Source organism: Oncorhynchus clarkii, chromosome 5 (genome assembly GCF_045791955.1).
Source record: "Oncorhynchus clarkii lewisi isolate Uvic-CL-2024 chromosome 5, UVic_Ocla_1.0, whole genome shotgun sequence".
Lineage (NCBI taxonomy): Eukaryota > Metazoa > Chordata > Actinopteri > Salmoniformes > Salmonidae > Oncorhynchus > Oncorhynchus clarkii.
Window position 1 is genome coordinate 25,535,341 of NC_092151.1, and position 16,715 is coordinate 25,552,055.

At 41.3% G+C, this 16,715-nt stretch overlaps 1 protein-coding gene across 2 annotated transcripts in view; it reads left to right on the top strand.

Moving 5' to 3' along the window:
- The window catches only part of LOC139408566 (ER degradation-enhancing alpha-mannosidase-like protein 3), a 22,083-nt gene extending 8,642 nt beyond the window's left edge, over positions 1 to 13,441 (top strand). For both annotated transcript variants that reach the window (XM_071152618.1, XM_071152616.1), the window contains 10 exons: positions 151 to 234; positions 324 to 407; positions 515 to 639; positions 839 to 1,004; positions 1,153 to 1,307; positions 4,223 to 4,334; positions 4,603 to 4,773; positions 5,032 to 5,197; positions 10,489 to 10,674; positions 11,109 to 13,441. In XM_071152618.1, coding sequence (XP_071008719.1) covers positions 151 to 234; positions 324 to 407; positions 515 to 639; positions 839 to 1,004; positions 1,153 to 1,307; positions 4,223 to 4,334; positions 4,603 to 4,773; positions 5,032 to 5,197; positions 10,489 to 10,674; positions 11,109 to 11,425 — 1,566 coding nt within the window. In that variant the 3' untranslated portion in view covers positions 11,426 to 13,441. The remainder of the gene's footprint in view (positions 1 to 150; positions 235 to 323; positions 408 to 514; positions 640 to 838; positions 1,005 to 1,152; positions 1,308 to 4,222; positions 4,335 to 4,602; positions 4,774 to 5,031; positions 5,198 to 10,488; positions 10,675 to 11,108) is intronic.
- The last annotated feature ends 3,274 nt before the right edge of the window (positions 13,442 to 16,715 follow it).

Here is a 16,715-nt window from a genome sequence, read left to right on the forward strand (position 1 = left end):
CATGACCACATCTCTTTCCACTACAGCAGAAGAACGTTCTCTGGTTTGTAGGTTGAGTTTCTATAGTTTAAGTGGGTTGTATGATCAAGTATACACTCTGAAAGGGAATCGTTCATAGTAAAGACTGCCTTATCAACCTCTTCACTATAGGTTTTGAGAGGAGACCTGAAACCAGCCATAGAGACCCATGAAATGCTCTACCAGGTCACCAAGCAACACAAGTTTCTCCCTGAGGTCAGAAAAAGTGACATTTGAAATTTGAGTCAAGAGGATAATATCTGCTCTCAGCTCTGCTTGACTGCGTGGTATTCCTCACGTTGCAGGCTTTCACCACGGAGTTCAGAGTTCATTGGGGTCAACACCCTCTGAGGCCAGAGTTTGCAGAAAGCACCTACTACCTCTACAAGGTAATGCTGTTCCCGCTGTGAAAAGCCAACGTGCATAGTAATGGTGTACTCTGAACTGTTTGAGAGAGGGGTTGGGAATGGGATAAACCACGTTTTCCCTTCCACAGGCCACAGGTGACCCCTACTACCTCAGAGTGGGCCAGTCCATAGTGGAGAAGCTCAACGCTCATGCCAGGGTGCCTTGTGGGTTTGCAGCTGTGCAGGATGTCCGCACAGGGACCCACGAGGATAGGTAGGGGAACACAGTGAAACATATGGGTTCAAATCTGAAACCTCAGGTCATCTCCACTGATTCCTTTTCACTACAGCCTTCAACTGTGCTATTTCCAATATTACTAATGGATATGTTGGTCTTTAGCAAGAGAGCTCAGTGTCACGTGACCCATTATTTGTTCTGTTCAAGTGATTTCAAACATTCCCTTTCTCTTTAGGATGGACTCATTCTTCCTAGCGGAGATGTTTAAGTACCTGTACCTTCTGTTCTCTGAGAAGAATCAGCTTCACTTCGACATCGACGACTACATCTTCACCACCGAGGCCCACCTGCTGCCTGTCTCCCTGTCAACTTCACAGCCCCCCTGTCGGGGCAACAACACGGTGAGGCTCAGTCAGTTACCAACAGTTGTGTTATGGTCAGAGGAGCTGAAACTGATTTGCCATATGGTGTCTATTTGAACCAGCTGTCCAGTTATGAACGTGTGTTATGGTCAGAAGAGCTGAAACTGATCCGCCATTTTGTGTCTAGGAAGCGCCCACTGCCGTGGAGGAGGACCTGTTCACCTACTCGTGCCCCAGCACCCAGACCCTGTTCCCCAACAACCCCTCCTTTGCCAAGACCATAAGGGACAGTTACAAGTACCTGACTGGGGTGGGCCGGGCTTTCCACGCGTCACCTGACAGGTGTGTCTGTGTGTTGTAAATAGCTGCACATTCACGAAGATAGATTTTTTTCTTCTTTCAATTTTCCGTCTGTTACATCCTTTGTGTTAACCCCGGCATCCAAAAATTATACAACTTGAATACACGCTTGGAGGTAAGGATGACATCAGTGGTGTAGCCTACTGGCGATACTGATATCACTTATTATTGATGTCTACTGTACATAGCGCATTGATGTGAATCACACTGCTGCTCTCTCATTTAGCTATTTGCACCTTACGGATGGATTGTGGTTGATGTGGATGGCTGTTCACAAATGTGTAGGCCTATGTGTATTTTAACACGTATAATGGTTGAATTGAATGAGTTTAACTACCTATCAATCATTGTTTTTGCAACCAGTGGACAGCCAATGAAAAATGCTCTCTTGCAACAGCTTCATAGTGTGGTTTACAGCCTTTGGAATAGAAGTTTGAGGGAGTTCCTCTGTTCTATACTTGTCCCTGGTATATTGTGCTCCAGTCCATAATGTTAAAGTAGTTTCATTTAAGAAGAGTGGGGCTTTTATTGCTCAATCTAATTCGTGCTGATAAAAACAATCCAAAGACCTAACGGACACATGATTAAACTCTCACACTTTTGATAGACTTTAAACATATTATCGAGATATGAAAGTGTCACCATAAAAAACAGACAAAAGGCCAATAGCAAATGCAACATATGGCATTACATTTTCACATGCAAATTGCACTTTTCTGTAGTTCTCAAAGTGAGCCATTCCATGAGAGCAGTTTTTTTTTAAAATTTTTACTCTAAGCAATGAGCCCAATCAATCCTCCATGACAACAAAATCATAAACAACAGAGTAGGCTTATAAATCCTTAGTTGTTGGGTTATGCTCAGGTAAAACAATTTGGGTAATCTATATTTCATATTTCCAAGTCCTTTTTTGTGGATCAAGGGATATTAAATTGATTGGAAGGACTGGAAATGTAAAGATATGGCATTATCATATGTAGTAGAAAATGATGGGTTAAGAAGCCTACATAACCAACACATAAAGGAAAATGAAACATCCATTTATGGCCAGCTATGTCAACTCTAACATTGATTTATCCTACTATAGATGTAGTTCAATTGGTAATATTCATTTTTGGCTTTATATTACCTCTTAAAGGAAAATTCCACCCAAAACCACACATTCCTACAATTTACAGTGTTAAATAACATTATGTGACAACAATATCTTCTGTGAACAAATGATTAATGTTGTTGTTATTATAAGGTATAACGTGAAAACCCACAATCCAATTCTCCATGGGTTGGCTGGCTAGCTAGCAAACGTAGCTACTACACACAATAATACCGAAGTCTATATCAGAATGTGTATTAGGTAGTTAAGTGTAAAATGGCCTAAACAAACTCCACTATCAATATAGGAGTCTACAATCTCACTATGTTTAAACTGCAGATCGATGTGCCTCGCAGGGTGTAATCTGACATGCAATGGCCAGGCAACCACACCATGCAATGCACCCTGGACTGAAGAGGCAGACAAATAGGAGAAATATGGTGGACCATCTGTTAAATTACACATTTGTTGAGGTCAGACTATCGAAAAAAATATGATCAATGACTCTGCCAGTGTTGTAATGTAAGATAGATGTTTTCACAATCTAAAAGTCGTAATCATATTAACTCCCAGTGTAGTGATAGCGGCTTTATCGCAGTGCTACGTCACAGACTGGGTCATCCAGACACGTCACAGACTGGGTCATCCAGACACGTCACAGACTGGGTCATCCAGACACGTCACAGACTGGGTCATCCAGACACGTCACAGACTGGGTCATCCAGACACGTCACAGACTGGGTCATCCAGACACGTCACAGACTGGGTCATCCAGACACGTCACAGACTGGGTCATCCAGACACGTCACAGACTGGGTCATCCAGACACGTCACAGGGGCTATAAAACTGAAGCGTCCGTTTAGAACGTTTTATCACCACCAAATATGGTAGTGAGAGGAAGTCCAGTAGTGGGAGAGGATGGAACTAGGTGAAACTGGGACGCTTTAGTGCAAAATCTCAATACATTTCTGTTCCCAAAACTAGAATCTGAACACAGTGCACTAAGTTTTTTTTTTTAATAGACTTTGTAGAAAATGACATTGTTTAGGAGTGCAAGGTTGAATTAAGTTTGCGCACATGCGCACTTCAGAGGAGACGTTCGCTAATGGAAATATGCAAATAAATTCTACAACGCGCCAATAGGATATCACTAGCTCGTGCTTGTTCTGCCCACTGCTTCATTTGCTCCCACTGTAAACGACACAGATGAACCATCTTGAGTTAGTTATAAATACATCATACCAGCCAAATGTCGGCCTTCTTCAACGGCAATAGCTCAGATACAGAGTAATGATCCCGGGAATCGCTACATTGCTCAGAGATGGAAAAAACAATATAATGTTAAAAATGGGTGAATCTTTCATTTTTAAGAGGAAAGTAACTGAAAGTAATCAGATTAGGTTAGAGCTTGGGTAATCCAAAAGTTACGTTACTGATTACAATTCTGGACAGGTAACTAGGAACTAACGGATTACATTTAGAAAGTAACCTATCCAACCCTAATGTGGAGTAATGACTAAGGATTCCGAGTTTTCACATGCTCCCCTGATTTAAAAAAACATATGTGCTTTATCTGCCGCCTTGAGGAAAACTAGTTTGAAAATTCTAACATACAAAATGTATTTTACATAAGGTATGTTTCTGAACATTGCACCATGCTGCCTTGTTGACAATATGACCAGGCAGCACAGATGACTATTTGATTTGAGAGGGGCCTCCCTCACCGCTTTTGCCCGGGGTCTACCCATGTTAATCTTAATCAAACTCCCTATCTGATGATTGTGTGTGTGTGTGTGTTTGCAGGGGCATCGAGCTGCCACTTCACGACCACGGTATGGAGCCAGTGGAGTTTCTGAGGAGCATGGGCATCTCCCTCACCCCACTGAATGAAGCTGGGGCAACAGAGACACATGGGGTAAGATGATTGAGCAGCTTATTTATCTATAGCACTCTATTGCCTCTAAGGTTGCATCCCAAATGACACCCTTTTTCCTATGCAGTGCACTACTTGTGACCAGAACCATATGGGCCATGGTCAAAAGTAGTGCACAATATAGGGAATAGGGTGCAATTTGGGATGTGACCTAGCATTCTATTGTCCCTATTGCTTAGCAGGGCAACATTACCCTGTTTCCCTCATGCTCCTGTGTAATTCATTTCACCAATGTCTTTATTTTAATGAGGCACATGAAGGTGTTTACAGGGTGAAACTGGTGGCAGAGGTGACCCAGACCCCAGAGGAGGAAGTAGTGCCCCTCATCGTTCAGCTCATATCCCCCCCGTATCTGGGTAGAATGGTCCTGACTGCTGGACCAGCCAAATTTGGAATGGACCTAATCAAGCAGGAGCACGGGGTGAGATTTCTTGAATCTTGCATTTATTTGTATTTGCTTTATATGTCACTCAGAATATTGATAAAAGACAGGCATGCACCTCCTAATCCCCTTAAATGTATCACCCAAAGACTAAAATTTAAATATTTACCCATGTCAGCATTAGTTTTGGATATTTCTGGAGCTCTTTGGATGTCTGCATGTGTCACTACTGTATGGAGTATTTACAGGAATCTCTCCTCCCTTCTCTCACTCTCACACACCATGTTCCTCTCCCAGGTGAAGGGCAGCATCGTAAAGACCTTTCCCTACACAGCGTGTGGGCCCATAGAGAATGCTCAGGAGCTGAGTGGGCACATTGCCCTTGCACTGCGTGGCGACTGCATGTTTGCTGCCAAGGCCCGCAGGCTACAGGAGGCGGGGGCTATCGGAGTCATCTTCATAGGTGAGGGAAAAAGACACACCAATTCTGCCTCTCTCTCATATTACACCCACACAGTCCATAATATCAGGACACAGCCTGTTACTATGCTGTAAGAGTCAGGAGCTTAGGGAAAGAGTTTAGTGGGGCTTAACCTAGTTTGAGAAGGCCATGTTGGTCTGCATTGTTAGTGCACTACTGTCTACTGTAACTACTTACAATCACTCACTTTTTTGTGTGAGTTTACAGTAGTTCTGTGTTTTACCCTTCTAAGTTAGTCCCCTAACAGGCTTTGATTGATATGCCATTCCTTTTTTCATTCATGTCACTCACAAGCCTTCCCTCAGGGATGCAAACTAGTCACCTTTCGTTTTGAATCCAAAATAGGTGACCTACGTGTAGATCTGATGACAAAAGTTTTGGAGAGGGGGGGTTGGATCACTACTGACTGTAAGCGAACGAGAGATGCGCGTTTGGAGCAATACTAGTGGCCGTAGGCTCAGCCAATCGTTCACATAACGACAGAATGCAGCGCACCATGACTGAAGAAAGAGGAGACAGCCAATTGACTAGTTACAGCATCAGTGGTGGTCAAGTGAAAAACATTTGGAAAGTTTGAGGTGAGGGAGAACGTGTGGTGGAACAAGTATTAGCATTGTTAAGTATCTTGCTAGCTGGATCGAAGTCTCCGTTAGCCAGAGTAATGTTGAGCAACATTAGCCAATTTAACTGATCAAATAATTGAGTTTATCGTGTAACAGCCAACGTTAGCTAGCTAACGTTACAACATCAGATTAGCTATCATTATTAACCTAACCAATTCGCTCTAGTATTAACTGGTATACGGCTCTTTGTCGTTCCTCAAGGGTCCAGTTAGTTGCTTACTGGACCCTGGCAATCTGTGTGAAACTAGTTAACTAGCTAACGAACTAACCACGATCTGTTAACTATTTTTTCCCTCTACAGTATGTGGTTGTTTTTCAAAATGTGAATGGCTCCTCTTTTCAGTTCGCTGCAGCTAGCGACTGGAACGAGCTGCAAAAAACTCAAACTGAACAGTTTTATCTCCATCTCTTCATTCAAAGACTCAATCATGGACACTTACTGACAGTTGTGGCTGCTTTGTGTGATGTATTGTTGTCCCTACCTTCTTGACCTTTGTGCTGTTGACTGTGCCCAATAATGTTTGTATCAAATCACATATATTTATAAAGCCCTTCTTACATCAGCTGATGTAAAATCATTTAAGGGATCAATACATTTCTATATTGCTTCCCCAGTATCTGCATGAACCATCAGGCCAAGTGTTTTTGGTTGACCCTGCTGGACAGAAAGAGAAGGAGGAATCGGAACACGCTGCATTAAAATTCAGGTCTTGGTTATTCTTTAAAAGTGCTTTCCTCACAATCTTAAATAAGCATGCCCCGTTCAAAAAATGTAGAACCAGGAACAGATATAGTCATTGGTTCACTCCAGACCTGACTGCCCTTGACCAGCACAAAAACATCCTGTGGCGTACTGCATTAGCATCGAATAGCCCCCGCGATATGCAACTTTTCAGGGAAGTTAGAAACTTATCGGCAGACTCAACAGCCTTGGTTTCTCAAAAGACTGCCTCGCCTGGTTCACCAACTACTTCTCAGATAGTTCATTGTGTCAAATCGGTGGGCCTATTGTCCAGACCTTCGGCAGTCTCTATGGGGGTGCCACAAGGTTCAATTCTCGGGTCGACTCTTTTCTCTGTATACATCAATGTCGCTCTTGTGTCTGGTGGTTCTCTGATCCACTTCTATGAAGACGACACCATTCTGTATACTTCTGGCCCTTCTTTGGACACTGTGTTAACTAACCATTCAACTCTCCTTCCGTGGCCTCCAACTGCTCTTAAAACCTCTAGTAACTCCCCATCCCGCATGCGGAGCGTAATCATCGACTGACACTAATTAGCATAACGCAACGGACATAAATATTCCTATTCATAAAATCACAAATTAAATATATTGAGACACAGCTTAGCCTTTTGTTAATCACCCTGTCATCTCAGATTTTCAAAATATGCTTTACAGCCAAAGCTAGACAAGCATTTGTGTAAGTTTATCGATAGCCTAGCATAGCATTTTGTCCAGCTAGCAGCAGGTAACTTGGTCACGGAAATCAGAAAAGCAATCAAATTAAATAATTTACCTTTGATGAGCTTCGGATGTTTTCACTCACGAGACTCCCAGTTAGATAGCCAATGTTCCTTTTTTCCCAAAATATTATTTTTGTTAGGCGAAATAGCTCCGTTTGTTCTTCACGTTCACGAAAACGCCTAAAAATATTCCAAATTAGCTCCATAATATCGACAGAAACATGGCAAACGTTGTTTATAATCAGTCCTCAAGGTGTTTTTCAAATATCTATTCGATAATATATCCACCGGGACAATTGGTTTTTCAGTAGGACCGATTGGAATAATGGCTACCTCTGTATTTTACACGAGAATCACTCTGGGAGCCATTAGGTGACCAGTTGCGCAATGTAGCCGCTTACGGGTATTCTTCAACATAAATGCGTAAAACTACGTCACAATGCTGTAGACACCTTGGGGAATGCGTAGAAAGCGTAAGCTGGTTAATAGCCCATTCACTGCTCAATAGGGACTCATTGGAACGCAGCACTTTCAAAACATGAGGCACTTCCGGATTGGCTTTTTCTCAGGCTTTCGCCTGCAATATCAGTTCTGTTATACTCACAATATTTTTACAGTTTTGGAAACTTTTGAGTTTTCTATCCTAAACTGTCAATTATATGTATATTCTAGCATCTTGTCCTGACAAAATATCCCGTTTACTACGGGAATGTTATTTTTCCAAAAATGAAAATACTGCAACTGCTCTTAAATGCAAGTAAAACTAAATGCATGCTCTTCAACCGATCCCTGCCCTCACCTGCCCGCCTGCCTAGCATCACTACTCTGGACGGTTCCGACTTAGAATATGTGGACAACTACAAATACCTAGGTGTCTGGTTTGCACCCCAGTATCTCTACTTGCACATCTATCACTCCAGTGTTTATTTGCGAAATTGTAATTATTTCGCCTCTATGGCCTATTTATTGCCTTACCTCCCTAATCTTACTTAATTTGCACACACTGTGTATATAGACTTTTCTATTGTGTTATTGACTGTACATTTGTTTATTCCATGTGTAACTCTGTGTTGTTGTTTGTCACACTGCTTTGCTTTATCTTGGCCACGTCGCAGTTGTAAATGAGAACTTGTCCTCAACTGGCCTACCTGGTTAAATAAAGGTGAAATAAATAATAAAATAAATTTAAAAAATACCGTATGTGGGAATGTCCATCCTACATGTAGTGTTGGTACATGGAATATTCCTCAACTGCATAGATCATACATTGCTATTGCAAATAGAAGTATTATGTTCAACAACTGACATTTTCAGATATTATTTTGACAAACACACTTTGGTGCTTACAATTCATTCTCCATTGTCATAGATTTGGTGGGCACTGTCATCTGTGATCTTTGTGATATGACTTTCTTTCAGCACGTACTGATGAAACTGTCACTTAATTATTTTTTTCTTAGTCTACACACGCTCTACATTTATTCACTCTGTGATAGGGTTGGATCCTATATGCTACTTTTATTATTGTCCTGTAAATGGTTCAGTGCCTATAATTTAGGCTGTGTGTAGAATGGGGCATAAAGGAAATTAACTCTACTACTAGATTATAGTGGTTGATATTAATGACGAAAGGAGATACCTGTCTCTCTCCTATTGTGTACTGCAGTTAAATACTGTGGGAAAAATAAAAAATGGGAAAATAAGTACTTAAAACTACCAATTATTATAGATAAATATTAAAGAAAAGGGTACACACAACACTGGACTGAACCCCCTAATTGTCAAACTAATATTAATGTACAACAATATAGAAGAGGCATAACTAGAGGTTATGCAATATGGGTGTATATCCACTGCACGCTAATTAGGTGTGTAATTGACATGACCAAGGAGCTATTGACATTAAACTATCAAATGTACATTACACCGTGAGATTTTACAGTACACAAACAAGTGTGTAATATAGAAGGGTACATTCTGCACCATGTTTGAAGTCACTAGGTCACATGACCAAGGAGCTATTGAAATGTTACATTTTGAAAAATTAATGTAAAATCTTGTGAGATGAAAATGGACAAACAAAAAGGTGTGCAAAATAGAAGGGTAGTCAGTGGACATTCTGAACCTTCTTTGAAGTCATTAGGTCACATGACTAATGAGCTATTGAAATTCGAATGTAAAAAAAAAAAAGTTTGTGCTTTGTTTACGCTCCCTAACTAATTCAACTAGGAATACAAAATGCTGCTCACATTTCCATATGTTTATTAGCTTTGGAAAGTGAATTAATGTCCAAATCGTGAAAATAAGACCTGTGCAATATTGTGTTCCAACATAATGACACTTATTTGGAGTCTGTGGCTCAAGTGGTTTGAAAGCTATTAAGGTTTGAAAGCGCGAATATCCGTTGAATATCCAACTTGAAACTGTCTTTACCTCGGTGCTACCATGTTGTTGCTACCATGCTGTGTTGCTGCCTTGGTATGTTGTTATCTTAGGTCTCTCTTTATGTAGTGTTGTGTTGTCTCTCTTGTTGTGATGTGTGTTTCGTCCTATATTTATATAGTATTTATTTATAGATAGATCTTTTTTTATCCCAGTCCCAGCAGGATGCCTTTTGCCTATTGGTAGACCGTCATTGTAAATAAGAATTTGTTCTTAACTGACTTGCCTAGTTAAATAAATAAAAAGGAACACAACACTTTCCCTCTTTCTCAATACAGTGGATAAAAGGGGTATGCCAGGTGTACTCTCTGCCTGAAAGAGATCCATTATGCCAACGGGTATCATGCAGAAAGTGTACAATGTAATAATGTACTGTGTAGCCCAAAGATATTGTTCAATGTTGTGTTGAACTTGACAGTAACACGTATGTGTGAGTGAGGGGTTGTCATTTTTTTACTCATTGAACGTTATTTTTGCACACATGTAGCCTTGTGGCCACTATAATAGAGCAAAAATAGAATGCCTGTTTGTTTAATTCTATTTCTACTTACAGATGTCTTTTCCCCAAGTGCAATATTTATGTGTGTGGTCACAAGCATTCTATTATAAATGCTGTCATGGCTAACTGCAATATTAGTGGGGAGTTTTCTCAAGAATTGAGTGTAGTAAAGTCTAGGCAACAATTAACATTGGATTGCATCGATACAAAACTCAATTTCCCATGTTTCACCGTCCCTCCTAGACCACCGGGAAGGGAGTAACAGTGCAGAGACGCCCCTGTTCCAGATGGTGGGAGATGGAGGGTCCACGGCTGACATCACCATCCCTCTGGTTTTCCTGTTCAGCCAGGAGGGGGCGCTGCTCACCTCTGCTCTGGAGGATCACAGCAACGTAGATGTACTGATGCTGCCCAAGGAGAGACAGCTAGGTAAGAGAGGGGGCCTGTGGTCTAGCGGTCAGTCACATATAATGCTCCCCACCGAAGACCAGGGTTCAATTATCGCATCTATGCTTCCTGCTGTTCTCCAATTTGCTTGTCTCCTCATCTGTCGCCAACAGTCTAAATAAAGAGTAAAGTGTAATAAATCAAATGTAAATAGTGGCGGCCTGGATATGGGGGTTCATTATGAGGATGAAGGGTTCTAAATTTAGCAAAGGTCAAACAGCCCAAAAACCTCACTCATGTTTCATTCTGAACTTTAGTATCGTTTTTTGGGGTTCAATGACAAAAACACTTCTGTAACTTAAATGCTACATGTTTGAGGTGTAACAGATTACATGTTTTCCACTTACACTGTCTTCTTCGCTCCCTCTGTCCCCGTCTTTCTCTTTCTTGTTCTCTCTCTCTGATCACTACTCCAGACAAGCCCCTGGGGAAGATGAATATCAAGTTCCGCCTGGCAGAAGAGGGGGAGCTAGAGGAGGGGGAGGCCAGAGGCCCCACCCTGAAGTTTGTCCTGGAGAAGGGAGAGGTGGTGTTGGAGGAAGAGGAGTACAGACAGCACGGAGACAGCTGCTTAACACCTGGAGGCGATCATGTGCTGTGTTCTTATGGACAGACTGCTGCCTCGCCCCCCTCCCACAGCCCCAACGACCCCAATACAGACCCCGGATCTCAGGACAGTCGGGTTCCTCAACCCCCTCCCACTGATGACAAGCCCTGGGCTCCCCAGCACTGATCCCTGGTCAGTGTCTACAGGCATGTTGCTGTGCCAAGAGAGAGCCCTCACTGCCTTGCCGCACGCTCGGGACTGGACTGAATGGATTGTTTTAACCAAGAGGGGAGCTTAGTATGACAGTCAATCCCACTGACTCACTCACTCTCCCTTCTCTTATAGTTAATCGTTATTGGGACTGCAGTATGTATTCATGTATAGGAAGGGATGGGCATTGGGCAGGGGTAGTGCTACACAAACATAGCTTGTTAGTCTTACCTTGCTACTGTAGCCTCATCCCCAGTTGTATTGTGGTGATGACATAGATTTAGTCAGATGCTTGTAAGAGAATTGATGATGTGCACATTTCAGAGAAATAGCTGAGGTAAGCAGAGGAGGGGATATTAAGCTGATATAGGACACCTTTGTCTGAAGCCTTGTGTTTGAGTCTCTGTACTGTAGGCTAGAATGTGTTGAGCTACTGCAATGATGAGGGGATTTCTTTATTGTCCCCTGTACCAAGATGGTGTCCTGTCAATACAATGATGTGTGTTAATTTCCACATTGTGGCAAGTAGTGCTGTTTGAAGGGATGCGTTATCTCTCACAAGAATAACAAACTATAATGATTTTCGATAAGGGGCCAATTTCGGTGAACTGATGACTTCAGTCTTATTTATTTTGTACTGGTAAATCAGGGAATTTTAAGAGTGAAAAATACTTGAATGTGCGTGATCGTTACTACACTACCGAATCAAGACCTTGTATCGACCTTAGTCTTGCATATTACATTTTTCAAATGTCAGTTGGTTATTATTAAAGGTAGACTCAGCGATACACGAAGTAAACATCATATCTGGCCGATATCCGTAACAACTAAGACCGTTTAAGTGCCAAACTAAACTTCTCTGCTGTTTTGGATCCGTAGCTACCATGTTGTAGCAGTGTGAAGCACACCAGTGCATGATATGCAGATACTGTGTGAGAAGAAGGTCTTGCATTGCAGTTAACTCAATATCTGCGAAGCTGCTCGTTGCAACTTTAAAACGCTGAGTCTACCTTTAAGTTCACGCCAATGCCTCTTCTAGGTCTTTATCGGATGGTTTTAGCTCTAGGTTTGTACTCTTCCTGTCTTCACCACTGCCACCAGTCTCTTATAATGCCATGCACTTTGGTACTGTGCATCTTCCTACTAGAGCTATTGTCATGGTGGGGCCACACCCAGGGACTGCTCCTCAAACAGCTCACAGCACACTAAACAGTGTATGTCTGTGTTTTGTCTGTTTGGTGTCTCATTGCAAACAGCCTTTGTATGAATGTCTGTGTGGACCGTTTAAAAACATCAGACTGTTCCATTGTTTTCTTTTTCTCTTTCCATTCACCTTTATTTTTGCAGTGTGAGATTACCTAGGCATGAATGCGTCTGTGTGTACCATACAGCCATAACGTTTATATTTGTATGGTCAAATGCAGTCACTCACATCTGCGTATTTTATCATTTCATTCCTGAGTCTCAATTTTATCTGCCAGATGTTGAATAATTTTTGCATGGGTTTCATGTGTAATATATAATTTTAAGGTGTAAAAGTGGGTTATATTCCAAGGATCCCTGTGTGAACATGGGAATGGTTTGTAAAGAAAAACAGTGTTTTGTCATGAGTGTATTCCAAACAGTTAACAGTGTAGTAGACCGGTCATTGTTGCTGCTCACATTTTAAATCTTATTCCAACATTGCCATCTATATACATGTGTATTCAAGGCAAAGTCTAGCTGTATACATCTATGGCATCTATGACCATTACTCTCCACTCAGGAGAGGAAAGCGCCATGAGACATTAAACATAAGTTGACTTTTTTAATATTTATTCTGCAAATATTATTTGCCTTTTGGAAATGCTGATAGGAATAGCTGAAGCTCCTAAAAGTGCCAAAGTGATTAATGCTGGTAACATGGTATCAGATTCTAATGTACTTTGTATTTTGTGAAGATACTTTGAGAGCTGAAGCAACTTGATCTTGTCAATAAATTAAGAATCATGATCTCAGTTTTTCATTTAAGTTCAGTAGCCTACTTGTTTTACTGCTTTATTGTGAGGTTTGGAGACTGATAAAATCATTTTCTTTCAGGGGAGAGTGGATGGGTGGGCATATAATGCGAACGTCTATCAACCCAAAGGCTGAGTGTTCAAATCTCATGGACAACTTTAGAAACTTTAGCGTTTTAGAAAGTTAGGAACACCTCAAATACATAACTTTTTTGCTGCTTTGCAACTACTTAGCATGTTAGCTAACGTTAACCCTACCTTATCCTCTAACTCATAGCCTAGCTAACGTTAGCCACAAAAAAATGCTATTTGTAAAGTATCATACAAAATGGATGATGGATATCCACAAATTAATATACTATACGAAACGTAACATATACTAAATGGATAGTCCTGGATTTAGTTTTACTATGTTATGTCTACCCCTGGGTCCAGGTTATGTAAACTGTTACTCCTATTATTACTCTGGTGATAGTTTTAGTAATACATCTGTATTGCAGCTTATGCTTCCTACAATGGTCAGCAGGCTGCGCCCTCTCTCACAATCACAGATGTCCTCCCAGACCCACGTGTTCTCCTTGCCCAGTCTGAGCCACTCCAAACTAGAGGTCGACCGACTAATCGGAATGGCCGATAAATCGGGGCGATTTCAAGTTTTCATAACAATCGGAAATCGGTATATAATCTGCCGATTATTATTTTAGTTTTTTACACCTCTATTTAATCTGTATTTAACTAGACAAATCAGTTAAGAACACATTCTTATTTTCAATGACGGCCTAGGAACGAGGCAGAACGACAGATGTTTAACCTTGTCCGCTCGGGGATCTAATCTTGCAACCTTACAGTTAACTAGTCCAATGCTCCAACCACCTGATTACATTGCACTCCACGAGGAGACTGCCTGTTACTCGAATGCAGTAGGAGCCAAGGTAAATTGCTAGCTAGCATTAAACTTATCTTGTAAAAAACAATCAATCAATGACTGTCATTGCTCCAATGTGTACTTAACCATAAACATCAATGCCTTTCTTAAAATCAATACACAAGTATATATTTTTAAACCTGCATATTTAGCTAAAATAAATCCAGTTTAACAGGCAATATTAGCCAGGTGAAATTGTGTCATTTCTCGTTCATCGCACGCAGAGTCAGGGTATATGCAACAGTTTGGGCCGCCTGGCTCTTTGCGAACAAATTTGCCAGAATTTTACGTAATTATGACATAACATTGAAGGTTGTGCAATGTAACAGGAATATTTAGACTCATGGATGCCATCCGTTAGATAAAATACAGAACGGAATAAACGTTTTGTTTTCGAGGTGATAGTTTCCGGATTAGTCAAAGGTATATGGTTTAGAGAGAAATAGTTGACGCTTTATAATTCCTGTAAGAACTTGCAGCTGAACTTGAAAGGGGTTCCTTCGTTATTTTACCGTTCATGTCTTCCATAGAGAATGTCTTGATCTACTTCAACTAAGGTCTGTGTTTCGTGCCGGCTTAAACCGCCTCGGCGTTTTGATACCCGTGTAAATCTCACTAGGATAAGGTAACGTTTGTCAACATATTTTCATAAATCCACTCTACAATTTTTTTTTATCTTCGCTTATATTTAGCCAATATTGATCAGAATTACCTTGTCCTATGGATATCTACACAGTTGTAAAATTGGCAAGGTGGTGTAAGCCTACATGAAACGCAGACCTTATTTTAAGTGAATCTCAAAAATATCCTATGGAATAAATGAATGAAGGAGCCGCTTTTCAGATTTTGCTAGAAGGTGTCATGGGAATTATGACTCGCACTTTGGTAGTCAACTCTTACCATGTCCATTATTAAAATAGGATTTCCTGCATATAGAAATTAGTTTTTGTTTTCAACATTCATCGCAGGTAACTTAAACTCAAACAGTTGAGAGTATTTGTCTCCTAAACAGACTCTTCAGTATCATTGTCACTTCAGAGCTGTGTGTGTTTTACAGATGGCAGAGAAAAGCAGAGCACCAGTGTGGGACTATTACATTGAATTGGCACCAGGGAAAGCAAGGTGTCTTATTTGTGATAAAGATGTAAGCATGGGGTCCGCAACGGCTAAATCAAAAAATACCACCAACCTGTGGAATCACCTTAAGAACACCCATCCAAAAGCCCATGACATGTATTATATTAAAATAAGTGTTCATTGTTCATTCAGTATTGTTGCAATTGTCATTATTACAAAAGTGTGTGTGTGTGTGTGTGTATATATATATATATATATATATATATATCCATTTATTTATTTTTTACATCGGCCGATTAATTGGTATCGGCTTTTTTTGTCCTCTAATAATCGGTATAGGCGTTGAAAAATAATAATCGGTCGACCTCTACTCCAAACCCCTTATCTCAAAGAAAAAGCACTCCATAAAATGTGAGCTTTTCAATCTCCAAACGTCTGAATTTAGAATTAACTTAATCTCCTCTGTCCTCTCCTTCATCTGCAATTTGTATTTATTATGGATCCCCATTAGCTGCTGCCAAGGCACACTGCCAGGTCTCTGAACTCCTTCCTATGCTCTGTCTCATTGTTGGTGATCAGGCCTACCACTGTTGTGTAGTCAGCAAACTTAATGATGTTGGAGTCGGCCACGGGGTCATGGGTGAACAGAAAGTACAGCAGGGGATTAAGCACGCAGCCCTACCCTTACCACCTGGGGGCGTCCCGTCAGGACGTCCAGGATCCAGTTGCAAAGGGAGGTGTTTAGTCCCAGGGTCCTTAGCTTAGTGAATAGCTTTGTGGGCACTATGGTGTTGACTACAGCTCAGCGTTCAATGAACAGGATTCTCACATCGGTGTTCCTTTTGTCTAGGTGGGAAAGGGCAGTGGGCAGTGTGATTGAGATTGCATCATCTGTGGATCTGTTGGGGCAGTATGCTAATTGGAGTGGGCCTAGAGTTTCTGGAATGATGAGTTGATGTGAGCCATGACCAGCCTTTCAAAGCACTTCATGGCTACGGACGTGATCACACAGTCATCCAGAACAGCTGGGGCTCTCATGCAATGCGTCAAGGTTGCTTTCCTCAAAGTGAGTATATAAGGCAATTAGCTCGTCTAGTAGGCCCGTGTCACTGAGCAGCTCATGGCTGGGTTTCCCTTTGTAGTACGTACTAGTTTTCAAGCCCTGCCACATCCGATGAGCGTCAGAGCCGGTGTAGTAGGATTTAATCTTAGTCCTGTATTGATGCTTTGCCTATTTGATGGTTCGTCTGAGGGCATAGCGGGATTT